At 43.5% G+C, this 18,255-nt stretch overlaps 1 protein-coding gene across 1 annotated transcript; it reads right to left on the bottom strand.

Moving 5' to 3' along the window:
• Nucleotides 1-206: 206 nt before the first annotated feature.
• PENK (proenkephalin) lies at nt 207-4,763 on the bottom strand. The gene is made up of 2 exons (XM_082014509.1): nt 3,842-4,763; nt 207-946 (listed from the first exon to the last, which is right to left on the bottom strand). Exons 1-2 carry the CDS (start codon nt 4,001-4,003, stop codon nt 281-283), a joined length of 828 nt encoding a protein of 275 aa, XP_081870635.1. The 5' UTR covers nt 4,004-4,763; the 3' UTR covers nt 207-280.
• Between the last annotated feature and the right edge of the window lie 13,492 nt (nt 4,764-18,255).

Raw genomic sequence — 18,255 nt, 5'->3', positions numbered from 1 at the left:
GTTAAGCAACTCTACTGTAGATGTACTTCCTCTTCAAAGAAAATGAATACAGTAATCAAAATAGTTTTAGCATGGAAACTACAATACAGACTGAAACTTGACTAAAAGAGAAATTAGTTATTTGAGTTGAAAGAACACAGAACTTGAAACAACAAATCGCAGGTTGCATCATTAACCAAGGACAGTAAAAAACTGTACAGTACAAGCAACACGTTACAATAAGTTATGACCAATAAGGCAGTCTTTCTCATTTTGGACAAAAGGGATAAAGGGAAAGGTATTAAAATCTCATAAATCCACCATATCTCTTTTCCATCTCTGGGACCTCTTTGGAATAAGTTTCCCCATCTTCTTCTGAAGGGAGAATGGAGTCGGCAAAGCGCTTAAGAAACCCACCGTATCGTTTCTGGTAATCCAGCCACCATTCTGGCCTGCCCACTCTTCTCATGAAACCGCCATATCTCTTTTGCAGCTCTTTGGCTTCATCTTCCAATTCGGGGCTGCGCTTTACGCTTCTCATGAAGCCTCCATATCTTTTGCTGATGTCCCCGTCATTTTCATTTATCTCTCGGTAATGCCCTGCTTCAGGGTTATCCCCTGTTCCTAGAAGCTCCTTCAGCAGATCAGAGGAATTAACAAGGGCATCGTCATCCGAGTCTTTCTTCATAAACCCTCCATACCTCTTCGCCAGGATTTCTCCTCCGTTAGCTTCCTCCTCCGGTTCTACCCGATAGAGCTCATCCATTTTCTTCATGAACCCCCCGTATCTTTTCATGAAGCCTCCGTACTTCTTTGCAAGCAAATGGTTCTCATCCAGCTCTTTCTTGTCTCCTGGAGCAACGTTGCCATCCTCAGAAAGATCCAGCTTGGCCAGTTGCAGGAGCTCCTTGCAGGTCTCCCAGGCTTTGGCAGAAGGCAGCTTTCCTTCACATTCTAGCGTACATGCCTGAAAAATGGATGTGGTTTACTGAGAATGATTTGATAGTAACAAGCACCTCATCTTAGCTTTACTTGTTTTTAAAAGACCACGAGCGACCTTCTCCTTGTGAGCGGCTTGGAAAGACTGGTCTTCGTGAACAGCCGATTTGGTACCTGTCTGTTCTGAAGTTCTTCATCTCCCTCTCTGAAGAACATGGTAGTCTGCACTCCAAGAGCCAGAATACCGGACAAGATGGATTGTGGGTCCTGTATGTCAAGGCTGCCCTACGCTTCTCTTTCGGGGGAAGCCACACGTACAGCTCCTGCATCCCTCACATGCTCGGGTGTGTTCTTATGAGATTTTTTGTATTTACTAATGGCAAGCTAAAAACTGATTGTGGTTTGCCTCATAATGAAAGTGTAGAAGAGGATTCAATCTTCTTAATTAAAAGCAGCATTCAGAAATTTTAGGAAATATATTAATTAGCGTGAATAAAGCGTCATTGTTGTCGCAAAGAAGCCAACTGTACTGTGCTGCCTGGTATCTTCAACACACTGCACAGCTCTATAGCCTGTATTTCTGTCTATTATCATTAGTTTCTCTTTGTGGATCAGATCTTTCAAATGTGTGCAAATTTCTACAAACGTAGAAATACAGGCTCTCTTAGGCAGGATCAAAGTTCTGGCTTTGCTAGTTTGACATACAAAGTAGCGACTATCAGAAAGAGAGGGAAAAAAACCTAAGCTGTGTTGCTTCTGACTGTAATGGAAAATTTGCAGGCTAAGGCATACAAAAAGTTTTCAGTACTTGTATGCATATCTCATAACCTGTCATGTAGAGATAATAACATACATACTAGCTACTACTATCTCTGTTCTGTCAGGGAAATTTCCTTCTTGTGAAGCCACACTCTTCAGTTGTAAAAAAGGTGAATCCAGTTTTTTTTCCTTTTTGTCCATGGTTTTCAGTCCACAATAATTAAGGAAGAAGTCATCAATATCTTCAATAAATAACTGCCTCTAATAGTTAACTTACCAGCTCTCTACATCTGTCCTTACCTGCCTGTTGAGCCCCATTTTAGTCTAAGAAATTTATATACGGTTTTAATATGGTCACTGGAAAATTAAAGGCATTTATGTCTTTTGCAATGGTAATTTATGTATTTTAACTGGCACCACCTGCTCATTGTTATAGTTGTGCTGTAAAGAGAATGTGATCGCAGCTTCAGTCTGGCTTTGAAAGTGCTCTAAATCAAAGCAAGAATAGGTCTTTCCCTTCCTTTTCCCTTCTCGATTAGTTTAAATAACTGCCTATGGCCAAATTAACATGTGCTATCCCATAGGTATGAATGACCTATGTACAATGTGATAAATCTTGTATCTTACAGATACAACGTGATAAAATCGGGTCTGATGTTACTAGATGCTAGTATCTAGAAACAGTTGTTTCTAAAAGCTGTTTGTACCTGTATAAGGAATATATGATACAGGACATAGTTGCTTTTCCCCTTTCAACTAAGAAGTGTTGTTACGGAATGGGACTTTGATTCTTTCTTGAATAATTACTGAAGGTGTACAAGAGAGAATACCAGTATAGACACCCACAACATATACTCTGAAAAGCACGTATTCCTCCCTCTGAGAGAGCAAACTACCACTTTTTTCCCTAGCTGACATTAAAGTTTGATTGAAAGCTAATGTAAACAAAAGTATAGGGAACTGTTTTCCCAGCCATCCTAAGAATATTGCCCTTATGAACCTGCTGTGGTCGAGTGAGTCCTTGCTTTTGGGGTAAGAAGAAGTACTCAGTGATTCCTAATGCTGTGTAAGAATAGTGTCCAGTCCTTCCTTTTGTGTGCTCCCAAACAATCGATGACATCATAGGAACAAAACTTTTTGGATCGTTTAGACATGCTGAGAGCATGATGCCTCAATACACATCCATTTGAGGTCAGAAACCACGGGTGCCATTGGCAAAGGACTCGGCAGCCTGAGTCGTCACCTTCTTCAGCGAGGGCTGAGGGACCCCAGCCTTTCACTGGCCCCGATCCTTAAATTTCAAGTTGAATTGCCTCTGAGACTATATTTTAAATAATTAAGCAATAGTTATCTAATGTTAACTTAATAATTTAAACAATAATAATTTAATTATAATTAAAATTACGTATACACCCCCCCACACCCCCCCCCCCCCGCATTCGGGAGGTTTCTTAGCATGATTTTTCTTCGGAGACACTGTCAAAGCGTGTTTTACAGGCACGTTGCTAACGCTGTGCAGCACCGTGCAGAGAGGAAGCGCCGCGGGAGGTATTGCTACTCAAACCGGGCTTGAACACCACTTTTTGTAAGACAGCCAAATTGTCAGGCAGATCCCCCGCTTTTTCAGCTCGACAGCCACCCTGCCTGGAGAGAGCTCCATCGTGCCGGGGAGCCCGCGGCCGGCGGTCGGGACCCTCCACCCTGTCCCGCCCGGCTTCCCCCCGCCCGGCCGCGGCTGAAGTGCCCGGCAGCGACCTTTCCCTGCAGAGCTGCCCTCCCCAGCCGCATTTCCCTTCTCCCTTAACTTTTCGCTCGTTTTTTTCCCCGCCTTGCTCCCCCCGGGGCTCCCCCCGCCGAGGGCCACCGCTCGCTGACGGGCAGCGGGCGGGACGGGGGGGTCTCCTCGGGACGCCGCCCGCCGCCCGCCCCCCACTCCCCTCCTTCCCCCCAGCGCCCCGGGGCCCGCTCCTCCGCCCCTCCCTTCAAAACAGACTCTTCCAAGCAACCCTGGACGTTTTCCCCACTATTTACGTTTGCTCTTTCTTGCCCCTTTGCCTCTTTTCCTCCATCCCAAAGTTAAGGCGGGGCGAGGGCCCGGCCCGGCCGAGGGGTCCCCGCGGCTCTGAAGCGGCCGGGCGGCCCCTCCGGCCCCGCTCCCGCTTACCAGGGGGTGGATGCCGGCGCGGGGTCCCAGGCGGTAGGCGCAGGCAGCGCAGTCGCGGCCGCAGTCCGCCCGCGCCCTCGGGAGCAGGCAGGTGCTGAGGGCCAGCAGCGAGCAGCCGAGTTTCAGGAGCAACGCCATGGGGCTGCGAGAAGGAGAGGTCATACGGCAAGAAGGAGAGGTCAGCCTGCAGCCGCGCCCCCTCGGCTCCTACCCCCGGCACTGTCCCCCTCCCAGCTTCGGAGCCGGAAAAGGCGGCACGAACTTGTTCGGCCGCCGCGGTTTAAAAAGAAAAAAACCCACCAAGTCCTGGGGTCGCACGCAACCCGGGTAACTCGCACGCTTTTTGGAGCCGGGACGGTTGGGCTTGCGAGGTAAGCAGGCGCTTGAGATAAGCAGGCGCTCGGCAGCTACAAGGTAACGGATCTGCGCGCGGAGCAGGAGCGGGCCCGAACGACGAAGCGCCCAGAAGCTGCCGTCCCAAAAAACTTCATCCCGCCCTTCCCGCCAAGCCCGCGCCTCTGCGGGGCGAAACCCATCGCGGAGCGGCGCGGACGGGACGGCAGCCCCCCTTTTCCCCCGGGAAGGGCTTCCCACCGGAGCGCCCCGAGTAGCCATCCGGACGACAGGCACCAGCCCCGGCAGAGTCGCCCCCCTACCCTCTCCCGGTCCCCTCCCGTCCGTCCGAGCAGTTCACTCACATACAGGCTCCCGTCGGGGCTCCCTGCAGTTGGTCGGGAGTGAGATGCGCCTTGCTGGACCCCGGCGTCGGAGCCGCGATTATTTCTAGCGAGGTCGAGCAGCCTTTGGAGAAACCGCGGGGGGAAGGAACCCACAATCCGCGGCTGCTGGCAGCTTCAAGGAGGGCGGCTCTGGGGGCGCCGAGCCGCGCCGAGCCGAGCCAACCGCCCGAGGCTGGCCGCACCGCTCCGGAGCGGGTACGGGCGGCGGCGGCGGCACTTTATAATTAGCGAACGCGGGGAGAGCACGGCCTCCCCCAATCGCCGTCGGGCTCCCGCTGACGCAGCACCTACGACAACTCCCCCCGGCCCCGCTGCCCCGCCGCCAGTGACTCTGGCGGGGCTGGGGTGGGGGGTGCCCCTGCCGTCGGGGGGAGCGGGGCACCGGCACCGGGAAAGTTACCGGGGGAAGTTTTCACCGGGGACGGGCGGGGATGAGACATCGCCGTGAGTCACGGCGGGGGGGGGAGAGCGGCGCCCGGGGCTGGCGGCAGCCCCTCGGCGTCAGCCCCGCTCCTCGGGGTGGTGGGCGCGGGTCTCCCGCAGAGCGTTGCACAGCGCCGGGGAGCGGGGCTGCGTTTGGACGTATTTGCATTTATTTTTTTGGTCGACTTCTTTCTCTGCCAGCCTGCCAAAACCCCAAGCCTCTGGTGCTCAGGGTCCCCGCTGGCGTGCCTTCCAGCTCCCTCCCGGGGCCTCGGGTGGAAAGCACTCTGCTTGGGAGAATCAGCAGGTTTTACAACAGCAATGGAGAAGACAAGGCTTTTGCTTTGAAAATACTGGAATTTCACAAGTATGGATAGATTTGCCTTAGTTTCACAATGTCGGTGACCAGGAAAACACAAAAAGGAAGGAGCCAGATAGAGGCAAAACCCCAAGCACCTCTGCAAGGTTCTCAACCCCTGCAGCTGGGGCAGCTCCCTGCTCCGCTCTGTTTGACACCCTGGCGAACTGGCGTAGGGCAATGGCGCTGGTCCCTGAGACCTCTTGTTGGTAGAAGGCTCTGCCCCAGCTGTGCTAAGCTGCATTTCTTTGGCTGTCAGAAACCACCTTCTGTTTCCAGCCCCACATTATTTCTAGCTGGCTTATATTTATTGGATCTTCTTTCAGCATTGTCCTTCAGTTTAAAGAGCATTTTCCCACTTCCTGGTGTGTTTCTGGGGTGGGATTATTCTCTCTAGTCCTCGTTTTGCTGAAATGGACAAACCTGGCTCTTCATCATTCTGTCTTGAGATGGGCCCTTTGCATATAAATGTCCTGCTCTGCATTTGCTATGCTTGGTGTTCATCATTTCTGGGTGTGAGTGATGGCAACAGTACACAGTATGTCGGCTGAAATTTCATTAGGGCATTAATGCATAATTCTCTCCCCCAGAGGAGGAAGACACCTCAGTTTATACCTCTTCAGATCTCATTTGCCTTTCCTAATGCTGCAGTACATCGATGTCACACACTTACCTGGCAACTAAGATACAGTCAGGTCTTTATCCTTGAACTAACACAAAATCTAGTACTATTATTGGATGGAAATTGCGCTTTCTGCCACCTGTTAGTCTTTACATCAGCTATCGGACTCAGATTAAGGACACTGAAATGAATGTGTGGATTGTCAGGAATACATCCATTCAAGCCAAAGACATCTTGCATATAATCAGTGTACATGAGAAGAGAATCAGGCTTTCTGTTTATGTAGTAATATCAGCCAACTTTGTAAGTGAACCCTCAAGAGAAGAGGTACACATTTTAAAAATCATCCCTGTGGGTGTATTTATGTTAGCGTGTGAGGGATCTGCATTTGGAGCAACAGGCATATTGCCATGCCACTGACTCAGCAAGAATGCTATACAGTTTGTTCCTAGGATGGTTAGGGAAGCACTGACTAACTCCAGAGGTGACACATTCGGTGCCTCTTTTGCTGCAAGGGTGCTCTTTACAAGCAGAGCTTTTGGTGATGGAGATCATCAGAATTAGTCCTCTGGGTCAATTACTGACCCTCAGCTCTGCCTTCGTTTATTGGCTTGCACTCTAATACTCAGCACGGCGTGATGGGACAGATAGCCCAGTAGCCTCCTGGTTATTCCTCCTGCAGGGTACATCCCACGTCCCCAGGCTGACTGACCCCTGCTTGCATCGTTCTGCGCATGAGCGTCCACGCTCAGCCTGCCCACACAGCTACTCAGTCTGCCATGTCCTTCATTACTCTGTTTAATGTCACTTACTGTGTTTAAGCTGGTCATGATGAAAACCCAGCCAGTGTCAGAATCTCACTGTGTACAGAGGTGCAGATAGTCCCTGTAGATAAAATACGGACTATAGCAGGAAAAGACAAAGGCTGGAGTAAAGCATTTAAAAGGACCAAATACAAGGCATGTAATGTACAAAAGGAGTAATAGAGAGGGTTATATTACAGTTGATAAGACTTAGGGCTGCTGGTGGGGACCAGGGAAGAGGAAAGGAGAGAAGGAGATCAGGTGTGAAATGCAGAGGTGCAAGGACACCGTAAGAGAAGGAGGAGAGGTACCTGTGCACCGCCAGCACTGGGCAGAAGAAATACAGCCGCGTCTGTTGGAAGTGCTACAGATATTCAGCACTCTTTGGTTCATCTGCGTCTCCATACCCTCTGTCATTTGAGCCTTTGGCCTCATCCTGGTCCTCACCCTGCCTCCTCACAGAAGTTGTATGAGTCCCCAGGGCCTGGCAGGGTGTGGGGCAGAAGAAGGTCCCAGCCGGACTCCTGTTTTACCCTTTTTCCCACTAAGTGTCTGCTATAGAGAGTCCTCTCCTTCCTCCTGAAAGATGCTAATATTCACAGGGAATGAGTATTAATACAAGGAAGGAGTAATTAAGAAAATATTTCTTGAAGAGCTCACTTTTCCCAGGGTCAGCAGACGAAAGCTCTGTAATTCCCAGTCTGATTACAGTTTTGTATGGGGAAAGTATACTTTGCAGAGAGAAGACGAAAACAGGAGAGAATTTGGAAGATTTTGACAAAATGCTACAAAGCAAAAACTACATAAGGAAATTTACTCACAGTGAGAGTGGAGGATACTATTTTCCCAGCAACGGAGGACCGAGAAACAAAGAAATAGGGAGGCATAAAAAGAAAGAGAACGGTTTTCATGGCAGTGAAGGTGATAACTTGTTGCTTCCTACTAACTTCATAGTAAAAATGTCCTGGTGTTGATAAAAGCTTTGGCATTTATATAATTCAGAACTACCACGAGACACCAGCTGCTTTTTATCTGTCAGCAAAATATACTGGCCAAAAGAAACCTGTTTGTATTACAGCAGTGCTTGCAGACCCTAGGGCCCTGTTGTCCTACGGCTGGTCCAGACTCCCGGACTAAAGCTAGAACAAGGTGAAGCCAAGGTGAAATCATTTTCATTTCACTCATTGAGAACACAGTTTGAATGACTTTACAAAGTCTTGCCAAATGTGGTCAGCCAAGTTAGAAACTAAATCTCTCTCTGTTGGTATTTCAGATCAGTATCTTTACTTCAGGACTGGCTTTCTTTTCCAAACTATACTCATCATGCTAATTGAGCTCCTACAAAATCATTAAATGAAGAGGGAATTACAGAAATCTTGTAAATGAAGAACTGGAATGCTAAATTTTCATCTCAGACAAAGCTGGGTCTTCTTAATAATATTTTTGCCCTTGAACAAATTACACCTTTTTTAGGAGACAAAACCGTATTCTGATCTAGTGGCAATAAGGAGATGTTGTCACTGACAGCTACTGTCCCTGTCTCATGGCTGATGCCGTGCAGCTTTCTAAGGGGGAAAGAGTTTTCACGCTACTTTCTCTGAGTGAAATAAAGAGCGTGACATGCATTCAGTATAAGCGTACAACAAATATAATTTTTGGTGCATTTGTTTACCTGCCATTGTATCAGACAAGATAAGAATGAAGCAGAGAAGTTTATACTGTTCTGTGGAGAAACATGCAGATTCTTTTTACTACATGCTTCTCTGTTTCTCACAGGACACAAATACGTGCGCTCAAAGATTTCTGAGATCGGGCCTGAACTGCGGTAAGTAGAATGTGCTGCAGAGTAAGTAGAACAAACTGTACAAAATCCGTATGTGTTATAAAAGCATTATGTTGCTCATTTCCATAATGAGGCCGTGGGAGGGGTATTTCCAATAAAATAAGAAGAAAACAGGGTGCTCAGCAGCAAAAGACATTGTGATGGAATCCAGACACAGCGATTATTATTTAAGACAATAATTACTCCACATGAGTGGAGTGATTTATCCTTATTTTTTTAATTAAGAAAACTCATCCATGAATTACAAAGGAAGTATTAGATTCCATCTATGAAAAGGATTGCAGTGTCTAATGCGTATGTGGAAGGATTAGCTGAAAATTGTAAATGAGAGATTTTGATCACTTCAGTCATATTAAGAAAAACAAACAAGCGGAGTCTAAATAATGTATCTGGAGTCCAAACTTCAACTATTTTCCCATTATTCGCATTCATACAGCATAATTTTTTGAGCTTTTTCCCCAGCTCCAGTCTCACATTTTCATTGCTAGTATTTTATTGCCCAGTTGGGGAGTGCTGTGTTCACACTTTAGCACAACGTTCAAAACAAGTTGCTGTGGCAGACCGGAGCTGTAAAGCAGAGCCTGACGCATGGCGTGCAGACAGGGTAAAGGCTGGCCGGACGCCTTGCTCTGCTTTTTGGGGGGCACGGCTTTGCTGCAGGGCAGGCAGAGGTGACTTGAAACTCCCATATTTTGGGCAGTTCAAAAATATAATTTGAAGCGGCGTCGGTGGTTGCGGTGATTTCCAGCAGCCCGACAGGGAGCGACTTTGGGCCGCGCGCCGAGCTCTCTTCCTTCCCGCTCCCACCACGGCCCGAGCACGGCGCGCTGGAGGGGTGCCCCAGAGGTGGTGCGGAGGGCAGCGAGGGTCCTGCTTCCTTTCGTTGTACCTCTGCTGGGCACCGCGAGCCTCTCTGCCTTACAGCCTGCTGTGGCTGTCTGCGAGCAGCACGGAGCCTCTGGTGCTCTTACGACATACCTTGGTCTAATGGCGGGCTAAATTCCTCAGCTGCAAAAGCAACCTGACGCTCATTTGTGGTAGAGTTCACTCTAGATTAGCTACAGCCAGAGTTGTAACCCCTGTGGAACTGCAAATACTAAACAGATGATGTTCATGCAAAAAATGGAGTGGGAAGGGTGCGTAAAGCAGGGGGTTCTCACGAGCACCATGTGGAAGGTCCACCATTTTTCCTTCAGTGTAAATGATTTTCAGTTGCTTTACGTGAATTGGGACTTCAGTTATGTTCCAGAAAGCGTTTTCCATAGGAAGGAAAGCTGGGGGTTTAATTAATCAAGTTGCCTATCTAGGACAGGGAAGAAGATGCTGACATAAGAAAACATCCTAAGAGTGTTTGCAAATGAAATAAGAAACATTATCATCACATTCCTTTATTTTACACATATTTGACCTGTTCCACTGGCCATTGTTTGTACCTCTTTGTGCTTTGTATTTCTATTAAAAAACCTGGAAGCTGAACTCTGGCCTTTCCCTTCTCAGTTTACCAGTCTACATTCCTTTTCTTTAAAGCTGCTTGCTTTATATTTGAACGTCATTTCATTTCTCCTGCTGCATAATTGAACACTCCAGAAACTAAAAAGCCACCTCAGCCAGCTGAGCCCTTATTGCTTTTTCTGTATAGAACCGGTGAAAATATTTCGTGGAAGTTGAAGCTGTGAATTTGACTGGGGCCCAGGTTTAGCCTGAATTTATGCAGAAGCCGAGAAAATCCTCAATGGTTTTGGAAGCAGAAGAGTTACAACATTGGGTGAAAATGTAGGCACAGTGACAGTGCGTAGTAAAGGGAAACGACAGATGTGGTAAGATATTTTGATTATTTTGGGATAACATACATGTACTGGAGATTGCCTTGTGGTTGACTCCTTTCCCACCTTCCAAAGGTACATCTCGCATTTTGGTTGTTGTATGGCTTTGCTGTCCTGATACCTAGCTTTTCCTTTGTCGGTTTGAAAGCTTATAAAATCAGGATGGCAACCCCTGCTACAGTGAAGGTATAATACAAGGTTTGTTTTTAATATGAAAGTGGCCAGACTGACATTGTCACACAGCTAACCAGCGCTGTTAGGTCTTTTCTAGTTCTGCCAAAAGCTTTCGGTGTCACCCCAAAGTGGTGAATTCACCACTTCCCTCTAATGCAACGTAAATGCCATCGGTTATGACCTGATAAGACAAAGCAATTGCTGCTATTTCATACCCTTTGATTGAATTCATTCAGACTATCAGGTACAGCATTATTTATACCTCTAGGAGAGGACTAAGATATCAATTATTTTAGACTTTTAACTTAGTGATTTGGACTACCTTTGGAGTGTCCCTTGTCTACACTGGTACCTTAGGATTTAATCAGATGATGTGTTCAGACATGTCGAAGGTAAACAGACTGGTGTGTGCTAAGACTTCAGAAAAAAAGACATAGGATATAAAATAATGCAAATATCATAATACTAAAATACAAACATCTTTTAAGCAGAAATCAGTTGTACTTCAACTTACTCAAGTACATCAGCACTTTGAGTGTAGTGAATGAGTACTGCAAGAAAAAAAATCACAGAGAAGAAAAATTGAGTCTAGGATGAGGTAGAATGGGGAAAGCCACAGCTGTGAAGTTTTTATGAGATTAGGCTAGTTTATGTCATAAAACATTCCTCAAGCTGATTATCTTCCTCTGACCTTTCTGCTGTGAGCTGGTGTGCGCTCCCCGCTGCTCTGCAGGCAGCAGTGCTGGTCAGAGGCTGAGGCAGACTCTCCACCCGCTCTCGAGAGCATCCTAGTAACTGCCTTGTCACCTCACCCAGATCTTCAGGATGAGATGGAGTTTTATCATGGGACACGATGACTAGAGACAAATCATTTACCGAAATGAGGACTATGCTCAAAAGATGCAGCAGCGAAGTTTCTGTGCTATGAAGTTGACTAAAGTGCTCTGCTCTCGTGGCAATAAAAAAAATGACTCATTTGTCTAATCATCTTGCTTTTTTATGATTAAGCTAGGCTGCAGTTTCCAGAATATTTAGGATTGGTCTGGTGTATACTTCGTGCTAAAACTGGACGTAATTATGTGTGCCAACAGAGTGATGCCAGAATTTGGAGGAGCTTTCATTATTGGTGTTTTCCTGCTTGTTTTAATGTCATTTTTGTTTTGAAAAGCGGTAAGCTTGTTATTCGAAAAACTGCAAAAATAAATATTAATGAATATCTTTAAAATGATAGCAAACAAAATGATGTGGCAAAAATAATTGGCATCTGTATTGCCTGGCCAACTGATCAAAATACCACCGCAAACCAACAGAAGGAAGTGGGAGGCTTTCAAGGAGGTCAGGATGCTTCTAGTCAAGCGTGGCTGTTATCACCAGTCTGGTTGTTCAGCGCTTGGCTTCAGCGCTTGGGGATAGAGCTGCTTTGCTTCCCTTTGAAGATGGGATGTATGAAGTAATTCCCATACCTAGGAGCTGACTGTCGTTTTGAGCCTTGGCCCATTGTTTTTATCCCTGTTTAGGCACTGCAGAAATATACGGGATTACCTGCAGGTGGTGGAGGGGTCCCCAGGGGACCCCATGTCAGGTTTCATCACTGATGGAATATGCAGGCTGGTTGCTTTCTAAATATGTCTGAGATGTCAAGTTTTTTCTCCATGGTACATTTCTGTTTTTGTTAGGGCAATGATGGAACCTCTGACAGCGCTCAGCAGTCGAGCTTCTGGTTCTTCTTCTGTTAAGACCGTATGTGAACTCAGGAACGGAGTTGCAGATGGGATTCCCATGACTTGCATGCATGTAAACTTACTGAAAGGATATGTGGAGTAAACTAACTGTGAATTAGTAAACTATACGTATGAATCAGTAAACTGTAACTGTAAGTGTAAAGCTCAAAGTTAGAGCTCATGAGGAAAAATGTCAGACAAAATACTTCATTAATGGAATTCCCAAATTTTTCAAAATGAAGTACTTGTGCAGGTTTGCTAGATAGGTACAGTTCCAGCGATTTCTGCTTTATCTTGTCTGTAGAATTCTTGTCTTTTGGACGTTTGATCACCTCCAGGTTCTCTATGTCCAAGCTGGAGCTCCCTGTCTTTGTGTGTGGTGGGCCATGGCCAAATGAACCTCTTCTCTGATTAGCTCTTATGAAGAATGGAGCTGCAGCAGCAGAAAGCAGAGATGGGAGAAAATATAAGGCACATCATATTTGTCAGTCTTGCCAGTTATTTTCTATTATAGTGAAAATCTTCCACCCATCATCAGGTTTAGTCTGATATCCATGTTTGTGTTATCCTTTGTCATGGGCCGTTGAAAGGTGCTTTGGAGGGGAGAAGTGGTTGCTCTTTTTTGCATAGTCTGAACATGCACTTGAGTCCAAGAAAATAATTACCAATCCATTTTAATAAAAATGTGCTCTGTGTGCAGATAACCCAATGTTTGAAGGCCAAGGTTAGTGCTTTGGGCCTGTCTTGGCTGCTTAACTGTGATGAACCCTCCTGATTGCTTCTGAATCTCAGTGTTTTGTGTCAAAATCACATCTTCCTTCCTCCCATAAGCTACTTGCCTTCTTTGATAATGTTCACAGGAGTGTATATGTTCTGTTTTACCTCCAGAGTTTTCCATCTGGGACACCCTTTATGGATTATCATAGTCTGTAAGATAATAAGGAGAAGAATGAAAACAAAAGGCAGGGCAATGCAGTGTTAATTTATTTGACATCAGTGGTTTAGGTATTATTTATGACAATATTTTGCAGTTTAATACTGTCATTGCATTATTGCATATCTGTTCAGTAAAGGGAACTGTAATATAAGACATTGCAAATACTCAGCAAAATGGCTTGAAAATAATGGAAAGAGATACAAGTTTTAATTTTTTAAAGAATGAGTACATTTTAAATATATCAGATATGGATTAATTAGTTTTTTAAATCAAATATTGCAATAAAAATGCTGAATTAAATATAAGTAGTATGGAGCAATATGAAGTTCAAAGAAAGGTGGTGACTTTACCTCTTAATAATGTCTTCAGTTAAAAGTTTAATTAAATTATGACTTGGAGTTCTTCACAAGGTTACCACTATGAACGTGCAGAATCCAGTATTGTCCACTAATGCACACACAGAAATGAGTAGTGCATATGTTTTTATAGGGTGAGAACCTTCCTGTAAGCCTTTCTCTCTGAAAGAAAACTATAATAAAACGGAATCAGGTATTTTCAAATGCATTTTACAAATGCAGAATTAATGCAATTTTGAAAAACTCTTAGTTTAACTTTTGCAGAGGTTTATGGCTAATTTATATGTGGCTATATGATATTCAGTTCCAGGAGGCCTATTTTAAATAGAGGTTCAATTTTAATCACGTACTCCCTCCTTGATCTTGTGAAAAGAAACTCTTCACATACGAAAGTTGTGGGGCAGTAGTATCTGAAGTACAGTGATCCAAGTATTAAATAATTGCTGCTTTTATGGATCATTGCTTCTTGAACATCAACTTAAAATAGAAAGCAATTACAATACATTACAGAAAAGAAACTCATGGCATTAGTACCCGTTCTAATATTTACTCTCCAGGTTACTTTTCCTTTTTTTTCCCCACCTTTTCTGAGTGGGAGGAAAGGGCTACAGGTAATTTACTATGCTGGGTAATCTGGGCTTCTTGAGTGGCCCTCAAATACCAGCATTTAACTCTCTTTTATAAAATATTCCATGAAAACATGAGAGATTTTCAGAGCTCCACCCTTCCCTGCCTGTTCAGAGCAACCTCCTTGCCTAATCTTACCTAACCTCTAACTGGGAATTAAGATCCCATGTCTCAGTCACATGGGAATAATTTTGTGGCCGAGGAGTACAAAGTGTCACCCTTTAGAAATTTGGTGCCAATATCTTGGCTGGTCCAAATTCCTGTAGCTACAGTGATGCCATATTTTGTATTCTAGATGAAGTTCAAAACTACTTTTCCTTGTCTGTGTGTCATGTACTCATGTTAATATTTTTCCAGTCTGCCAGTTTTTATGGCACTGATCTTTTTAGTTGCTATGCATCATTTAATTTAATTCCATTACAGACAATGATTTATAACTGCTTTATTATAAAGAAAAACAGTCATAAAAGAAGAAGACAGATGCATGACTGTGAGCAGTGACATTAAACTGAGGTAACATCTGATGTACTCTTCAGGAAAACCTTTAACATAATGAAGTGCTTAGCCGGTTCCCCAAAATTAAGCTGCATATGAGGTAAGTGGTGGCACTCCTATTGCTTGATTTAGTTTCAGCCAGTTGATTTAATTATGCAGTATATCAGTGCATTAAGGATGTTTAGGAAAGGTCACTCCACCTCTTATATTGATGATTTGATACACAATGTATTTCAATGAGAACGTACCTATAAGCCCATAAATATCTATATACTGAAGATAAGCCTTGCAGACCTTGTTAGTTCTGTTACGGTTGGCAAAGCCAAACTTATCTTAAAAGAATCAAGAAAAAATTGATTTATTTTAAAATTCAGTACAATTATTCTCTTTTTTTTTGTATCCACACACTTCCCATCCAAGCATTTCAAAGCAGTTGCATCAAACAAGCTAGTCAGTCTCATTCCTGCAACGGCAGCACTCTCTATGTGGTTTAGGAATGAATGCATTCATCTATGTCATTTCCTACTCATGTCATGTTACCTGAATTGCATCATTCTTAATCAAACTATTTATATTTTTCCATATACCATTCACTTCTGTGTGTTCCTATATGCTTTGCTGATTTTACTTTGTCAATTTTCTCTAATCTCCTCTAAAACATATGGGGGAGGTGATCCTCACCTGAAGACCTACTTCAGATTACCAAACCTTTCAAGGGTGACCTTTGCAAAAATTTGACATTTCTTTGTTATCTCAGGTTTGTACCATAACCTGATCTCATAAGGATTATCCATTGATTTAAGTCAAGGTTTTGCATGAGTTGTGAGAAGAGCAGAACCTTGTGATTCTCATTTCCTTGTCCTCTTGAATGACATTTCCAATTTAACACTTGCATTGCTGCATCTCAGGCAGCATTATAGAATAGACGACCATTTCTTTTGCTGTCAAAGCACAACTTATATGACCATATTTTTAAGTGTTGGTGTATATAGATTTCAAGGACTTCTGTTGTCTCATACGCAAAATCAATGTGCTATAGATTCTGCCTGTAATTTTAATTCAGCTAAATTGCAGTTGCATATTTTATCATATATATATATATAAAAGTGAAACAATTCTTCATATTTAAATAGGTATTTAAATTTATTTTAAAGCCAGCTATAGACTTCTGTTGCTTGAGTTTTACTCTGTCACATGAGCAGCTTTACTGGTTCTATTACAGATGACTCCTCATGTTTCATGTTGATAGGCAAAAAACTTAGTTCAATTTCTTGAAGTTTCCAAATCAATTCTGTAAACAAGTTTTTAAAATGTAGGTAATGGCAGATAATGATCAGAAAATGTTAACTGCCTGTCACAGATATTGTTTATGAAAACAAGAGAGCTATGTCTAAGAAGCCATTGGTAGCATCATGGATATGAAATTGTATTTCCATTGATTAGACAATGATGTCTTTTACTATTCAAGGACAGGAGACAGAAAATATCAACTTTTCATAACACAAATTTGTAACTTTTTCATTGTAGCAGAAGCAGCAGAGAGGCAGCAGGATGCAAAACAGGTGGAGTGAAGAATAAATGTATGTGATTATAGATTTCAGTTAAAGCAATCAGAGCTGTGCCTAAGACATGTCTACATTTGTCAAATCCAAGACAAACTCTGATAAATAATTTGGAGCTGCAGTTTGCAAGGCTCACTCAGACTAAGGTTATCTTAGCAGTAAATTATTTCCCATCCATCACTCCCTCCATCTTGTTTTATTGCAAGAGAGATTTTGATAAGATGATGGGATTATTTGCACAAAGGGTAGCTTTCCTCCATTTCAGACTGCACATCGTAGTCTGTTATAGGTACTCCTTAAACTGAAAAGCAATTTTCTCTATAGTAAATCAGTCCATATGGAACCAACCTTTGGAAAGCAACTTAGATTTCAAACTCAGTCAGTAGCAAGCTAGGCAGCACATTATCTTGGTAAGTCTTGCCTAATAATAAAAACTTCAGTGACAGAAAAGTGTTTATTATTCTTATTCTAAAGGTGACTTTAAAGGGATAAGAATCTATGTTTATTAATCATGTGTAGGTCTTTAAACAAAATGCAGTCCTGGAAGTCTGCAACATAACCCTGCCGGTCTCATCTAAAGACATGGGGAGGAAGCAGCTCTTCATCCCTGCTGGCACGTAGAGGTGCTGGAGTAAATGGGCCACTGACAAAGGTACAAATGCCACAACTCACTCAGGCTGCTGAGTGAAACGAGACAATAATGAGCCAACCCCAAGGAGCCTTCTGGCTAAATGGTTCTGCAATGGCAGAGGATACTCCACAAAACTTAATAGGAAGCTCAGAAGGAAACGGCGGCCAAGTGATGTTGACCTGTGCACAGCAGCTTGCAGGGACAAAGGAAACACCAACAGATTAATGCATTTTGAATGGTCGTTATTATTCTTTTGAGGAGTTCCATGGCTCAGGAGCATCTCTGCCTTCTCTAATTCATGAAGATTTTAGGTTTCATCCAACCTATTCTGTGAAATAGAAAACCTAAGTTTTCACAGATTTTAGTAGTTTATGCCAAATATGTCAGAAATTCCGATCTAATTCTGTGTTGTCTAAGGTTGCAGACATTGCAATTACTTCTTCCTGCTGAAATGTGGTACATGAGCGAGGTGGTGTGTCTGTGTGTGAATTTAATCTGTTGCTGTCTGTGGTAGTACTCCCTGAAGAAAGAGTGCATATGTCCCCGTGTTCAGCTAATGCTTTTTACCATCATTATCTTTATTCAATATACATAAAGATATTTAACATTACTTTTATAATGAGAGTGGAAATAAAACAAGTAATAAGTTCTTATGTTTTCATTTGAATCCCACGTACCCAAGAAAGAGTTCATACTAGCTGGCTTTTAAAGAGACAGAGCCTTTGCAGCTGGTAAATAAATGAGGCTAAAGCCATGCTTAATAAGTCCTTATCATTGCAAAATGCCAAATGGAATTGTTAGTTTCTCTTTCAAGTCCATCCTTCTCTCTGCTGCTCTGAAAAGCAAAGGCATCCTTTTTTTGTTGTCAGGTGATGAAGAGTGAAAATAAGATTTCTTTAATGAGGTATAATATCAATAAATGAAGAAGAAAAACACTGAATGTCCTTTTTCCATTGATATCAGGAAGGATTAAATTTAAGAATAATAAAAAGGTCACAGTGATGACATTTCAAGATACCACCAGCATAGAAAATATTCTTTTGGGATAATCATAGTATAAATCAATTCTAAGGTCTAATGAGTCCTTGAGCCACTTCCCTTTAGTAAATTCCATGAAAATAGTGCGTGTGTAATGTGTTGTTAAACTGAAGCTGGACACAACTTCATTGACTTTTACATAAGGAGAAGAGTCTTGTTAAAGATCAGCTGCCTTTTTATTTCTCTTTCCATTTTGCCTAAATGAACCACATTAGCACCCTGAAAAACAACTATGCCATTTAACATTAAAAACAAAAGCAT

This window comes from Phaethon aethereus (assembly GCF_964289735.1).
Source record: "Phaethon aethereus genome assembly, chromosome: 2".
NCBI classification, from domain to species: Eukaryota; Metazoa; Chordata; class Aves; order Phaethontiformes; family Phaethontidae; genus Phaethon; species Phaethon aethereus.
This window is presented reverse-complemented; position numbering and strand designations above follow the sequence as displayed.

Coding starts and splice junctions, on each gene's coding strand:
- PENK (XM_082014509.1), bottom strand. CDS start 4,003: ATGACCTCTCCTTCTCGCAGCCCCATGGCGTTGCTCCTGAAACTCGGC. Junction 947..3,841: donor GCGCCGGCATCCACCCCCTG/GTAAGCGGGAGC, acceptor TCCATTTTTCAG/GCATGTACGCTAGAATGTGA.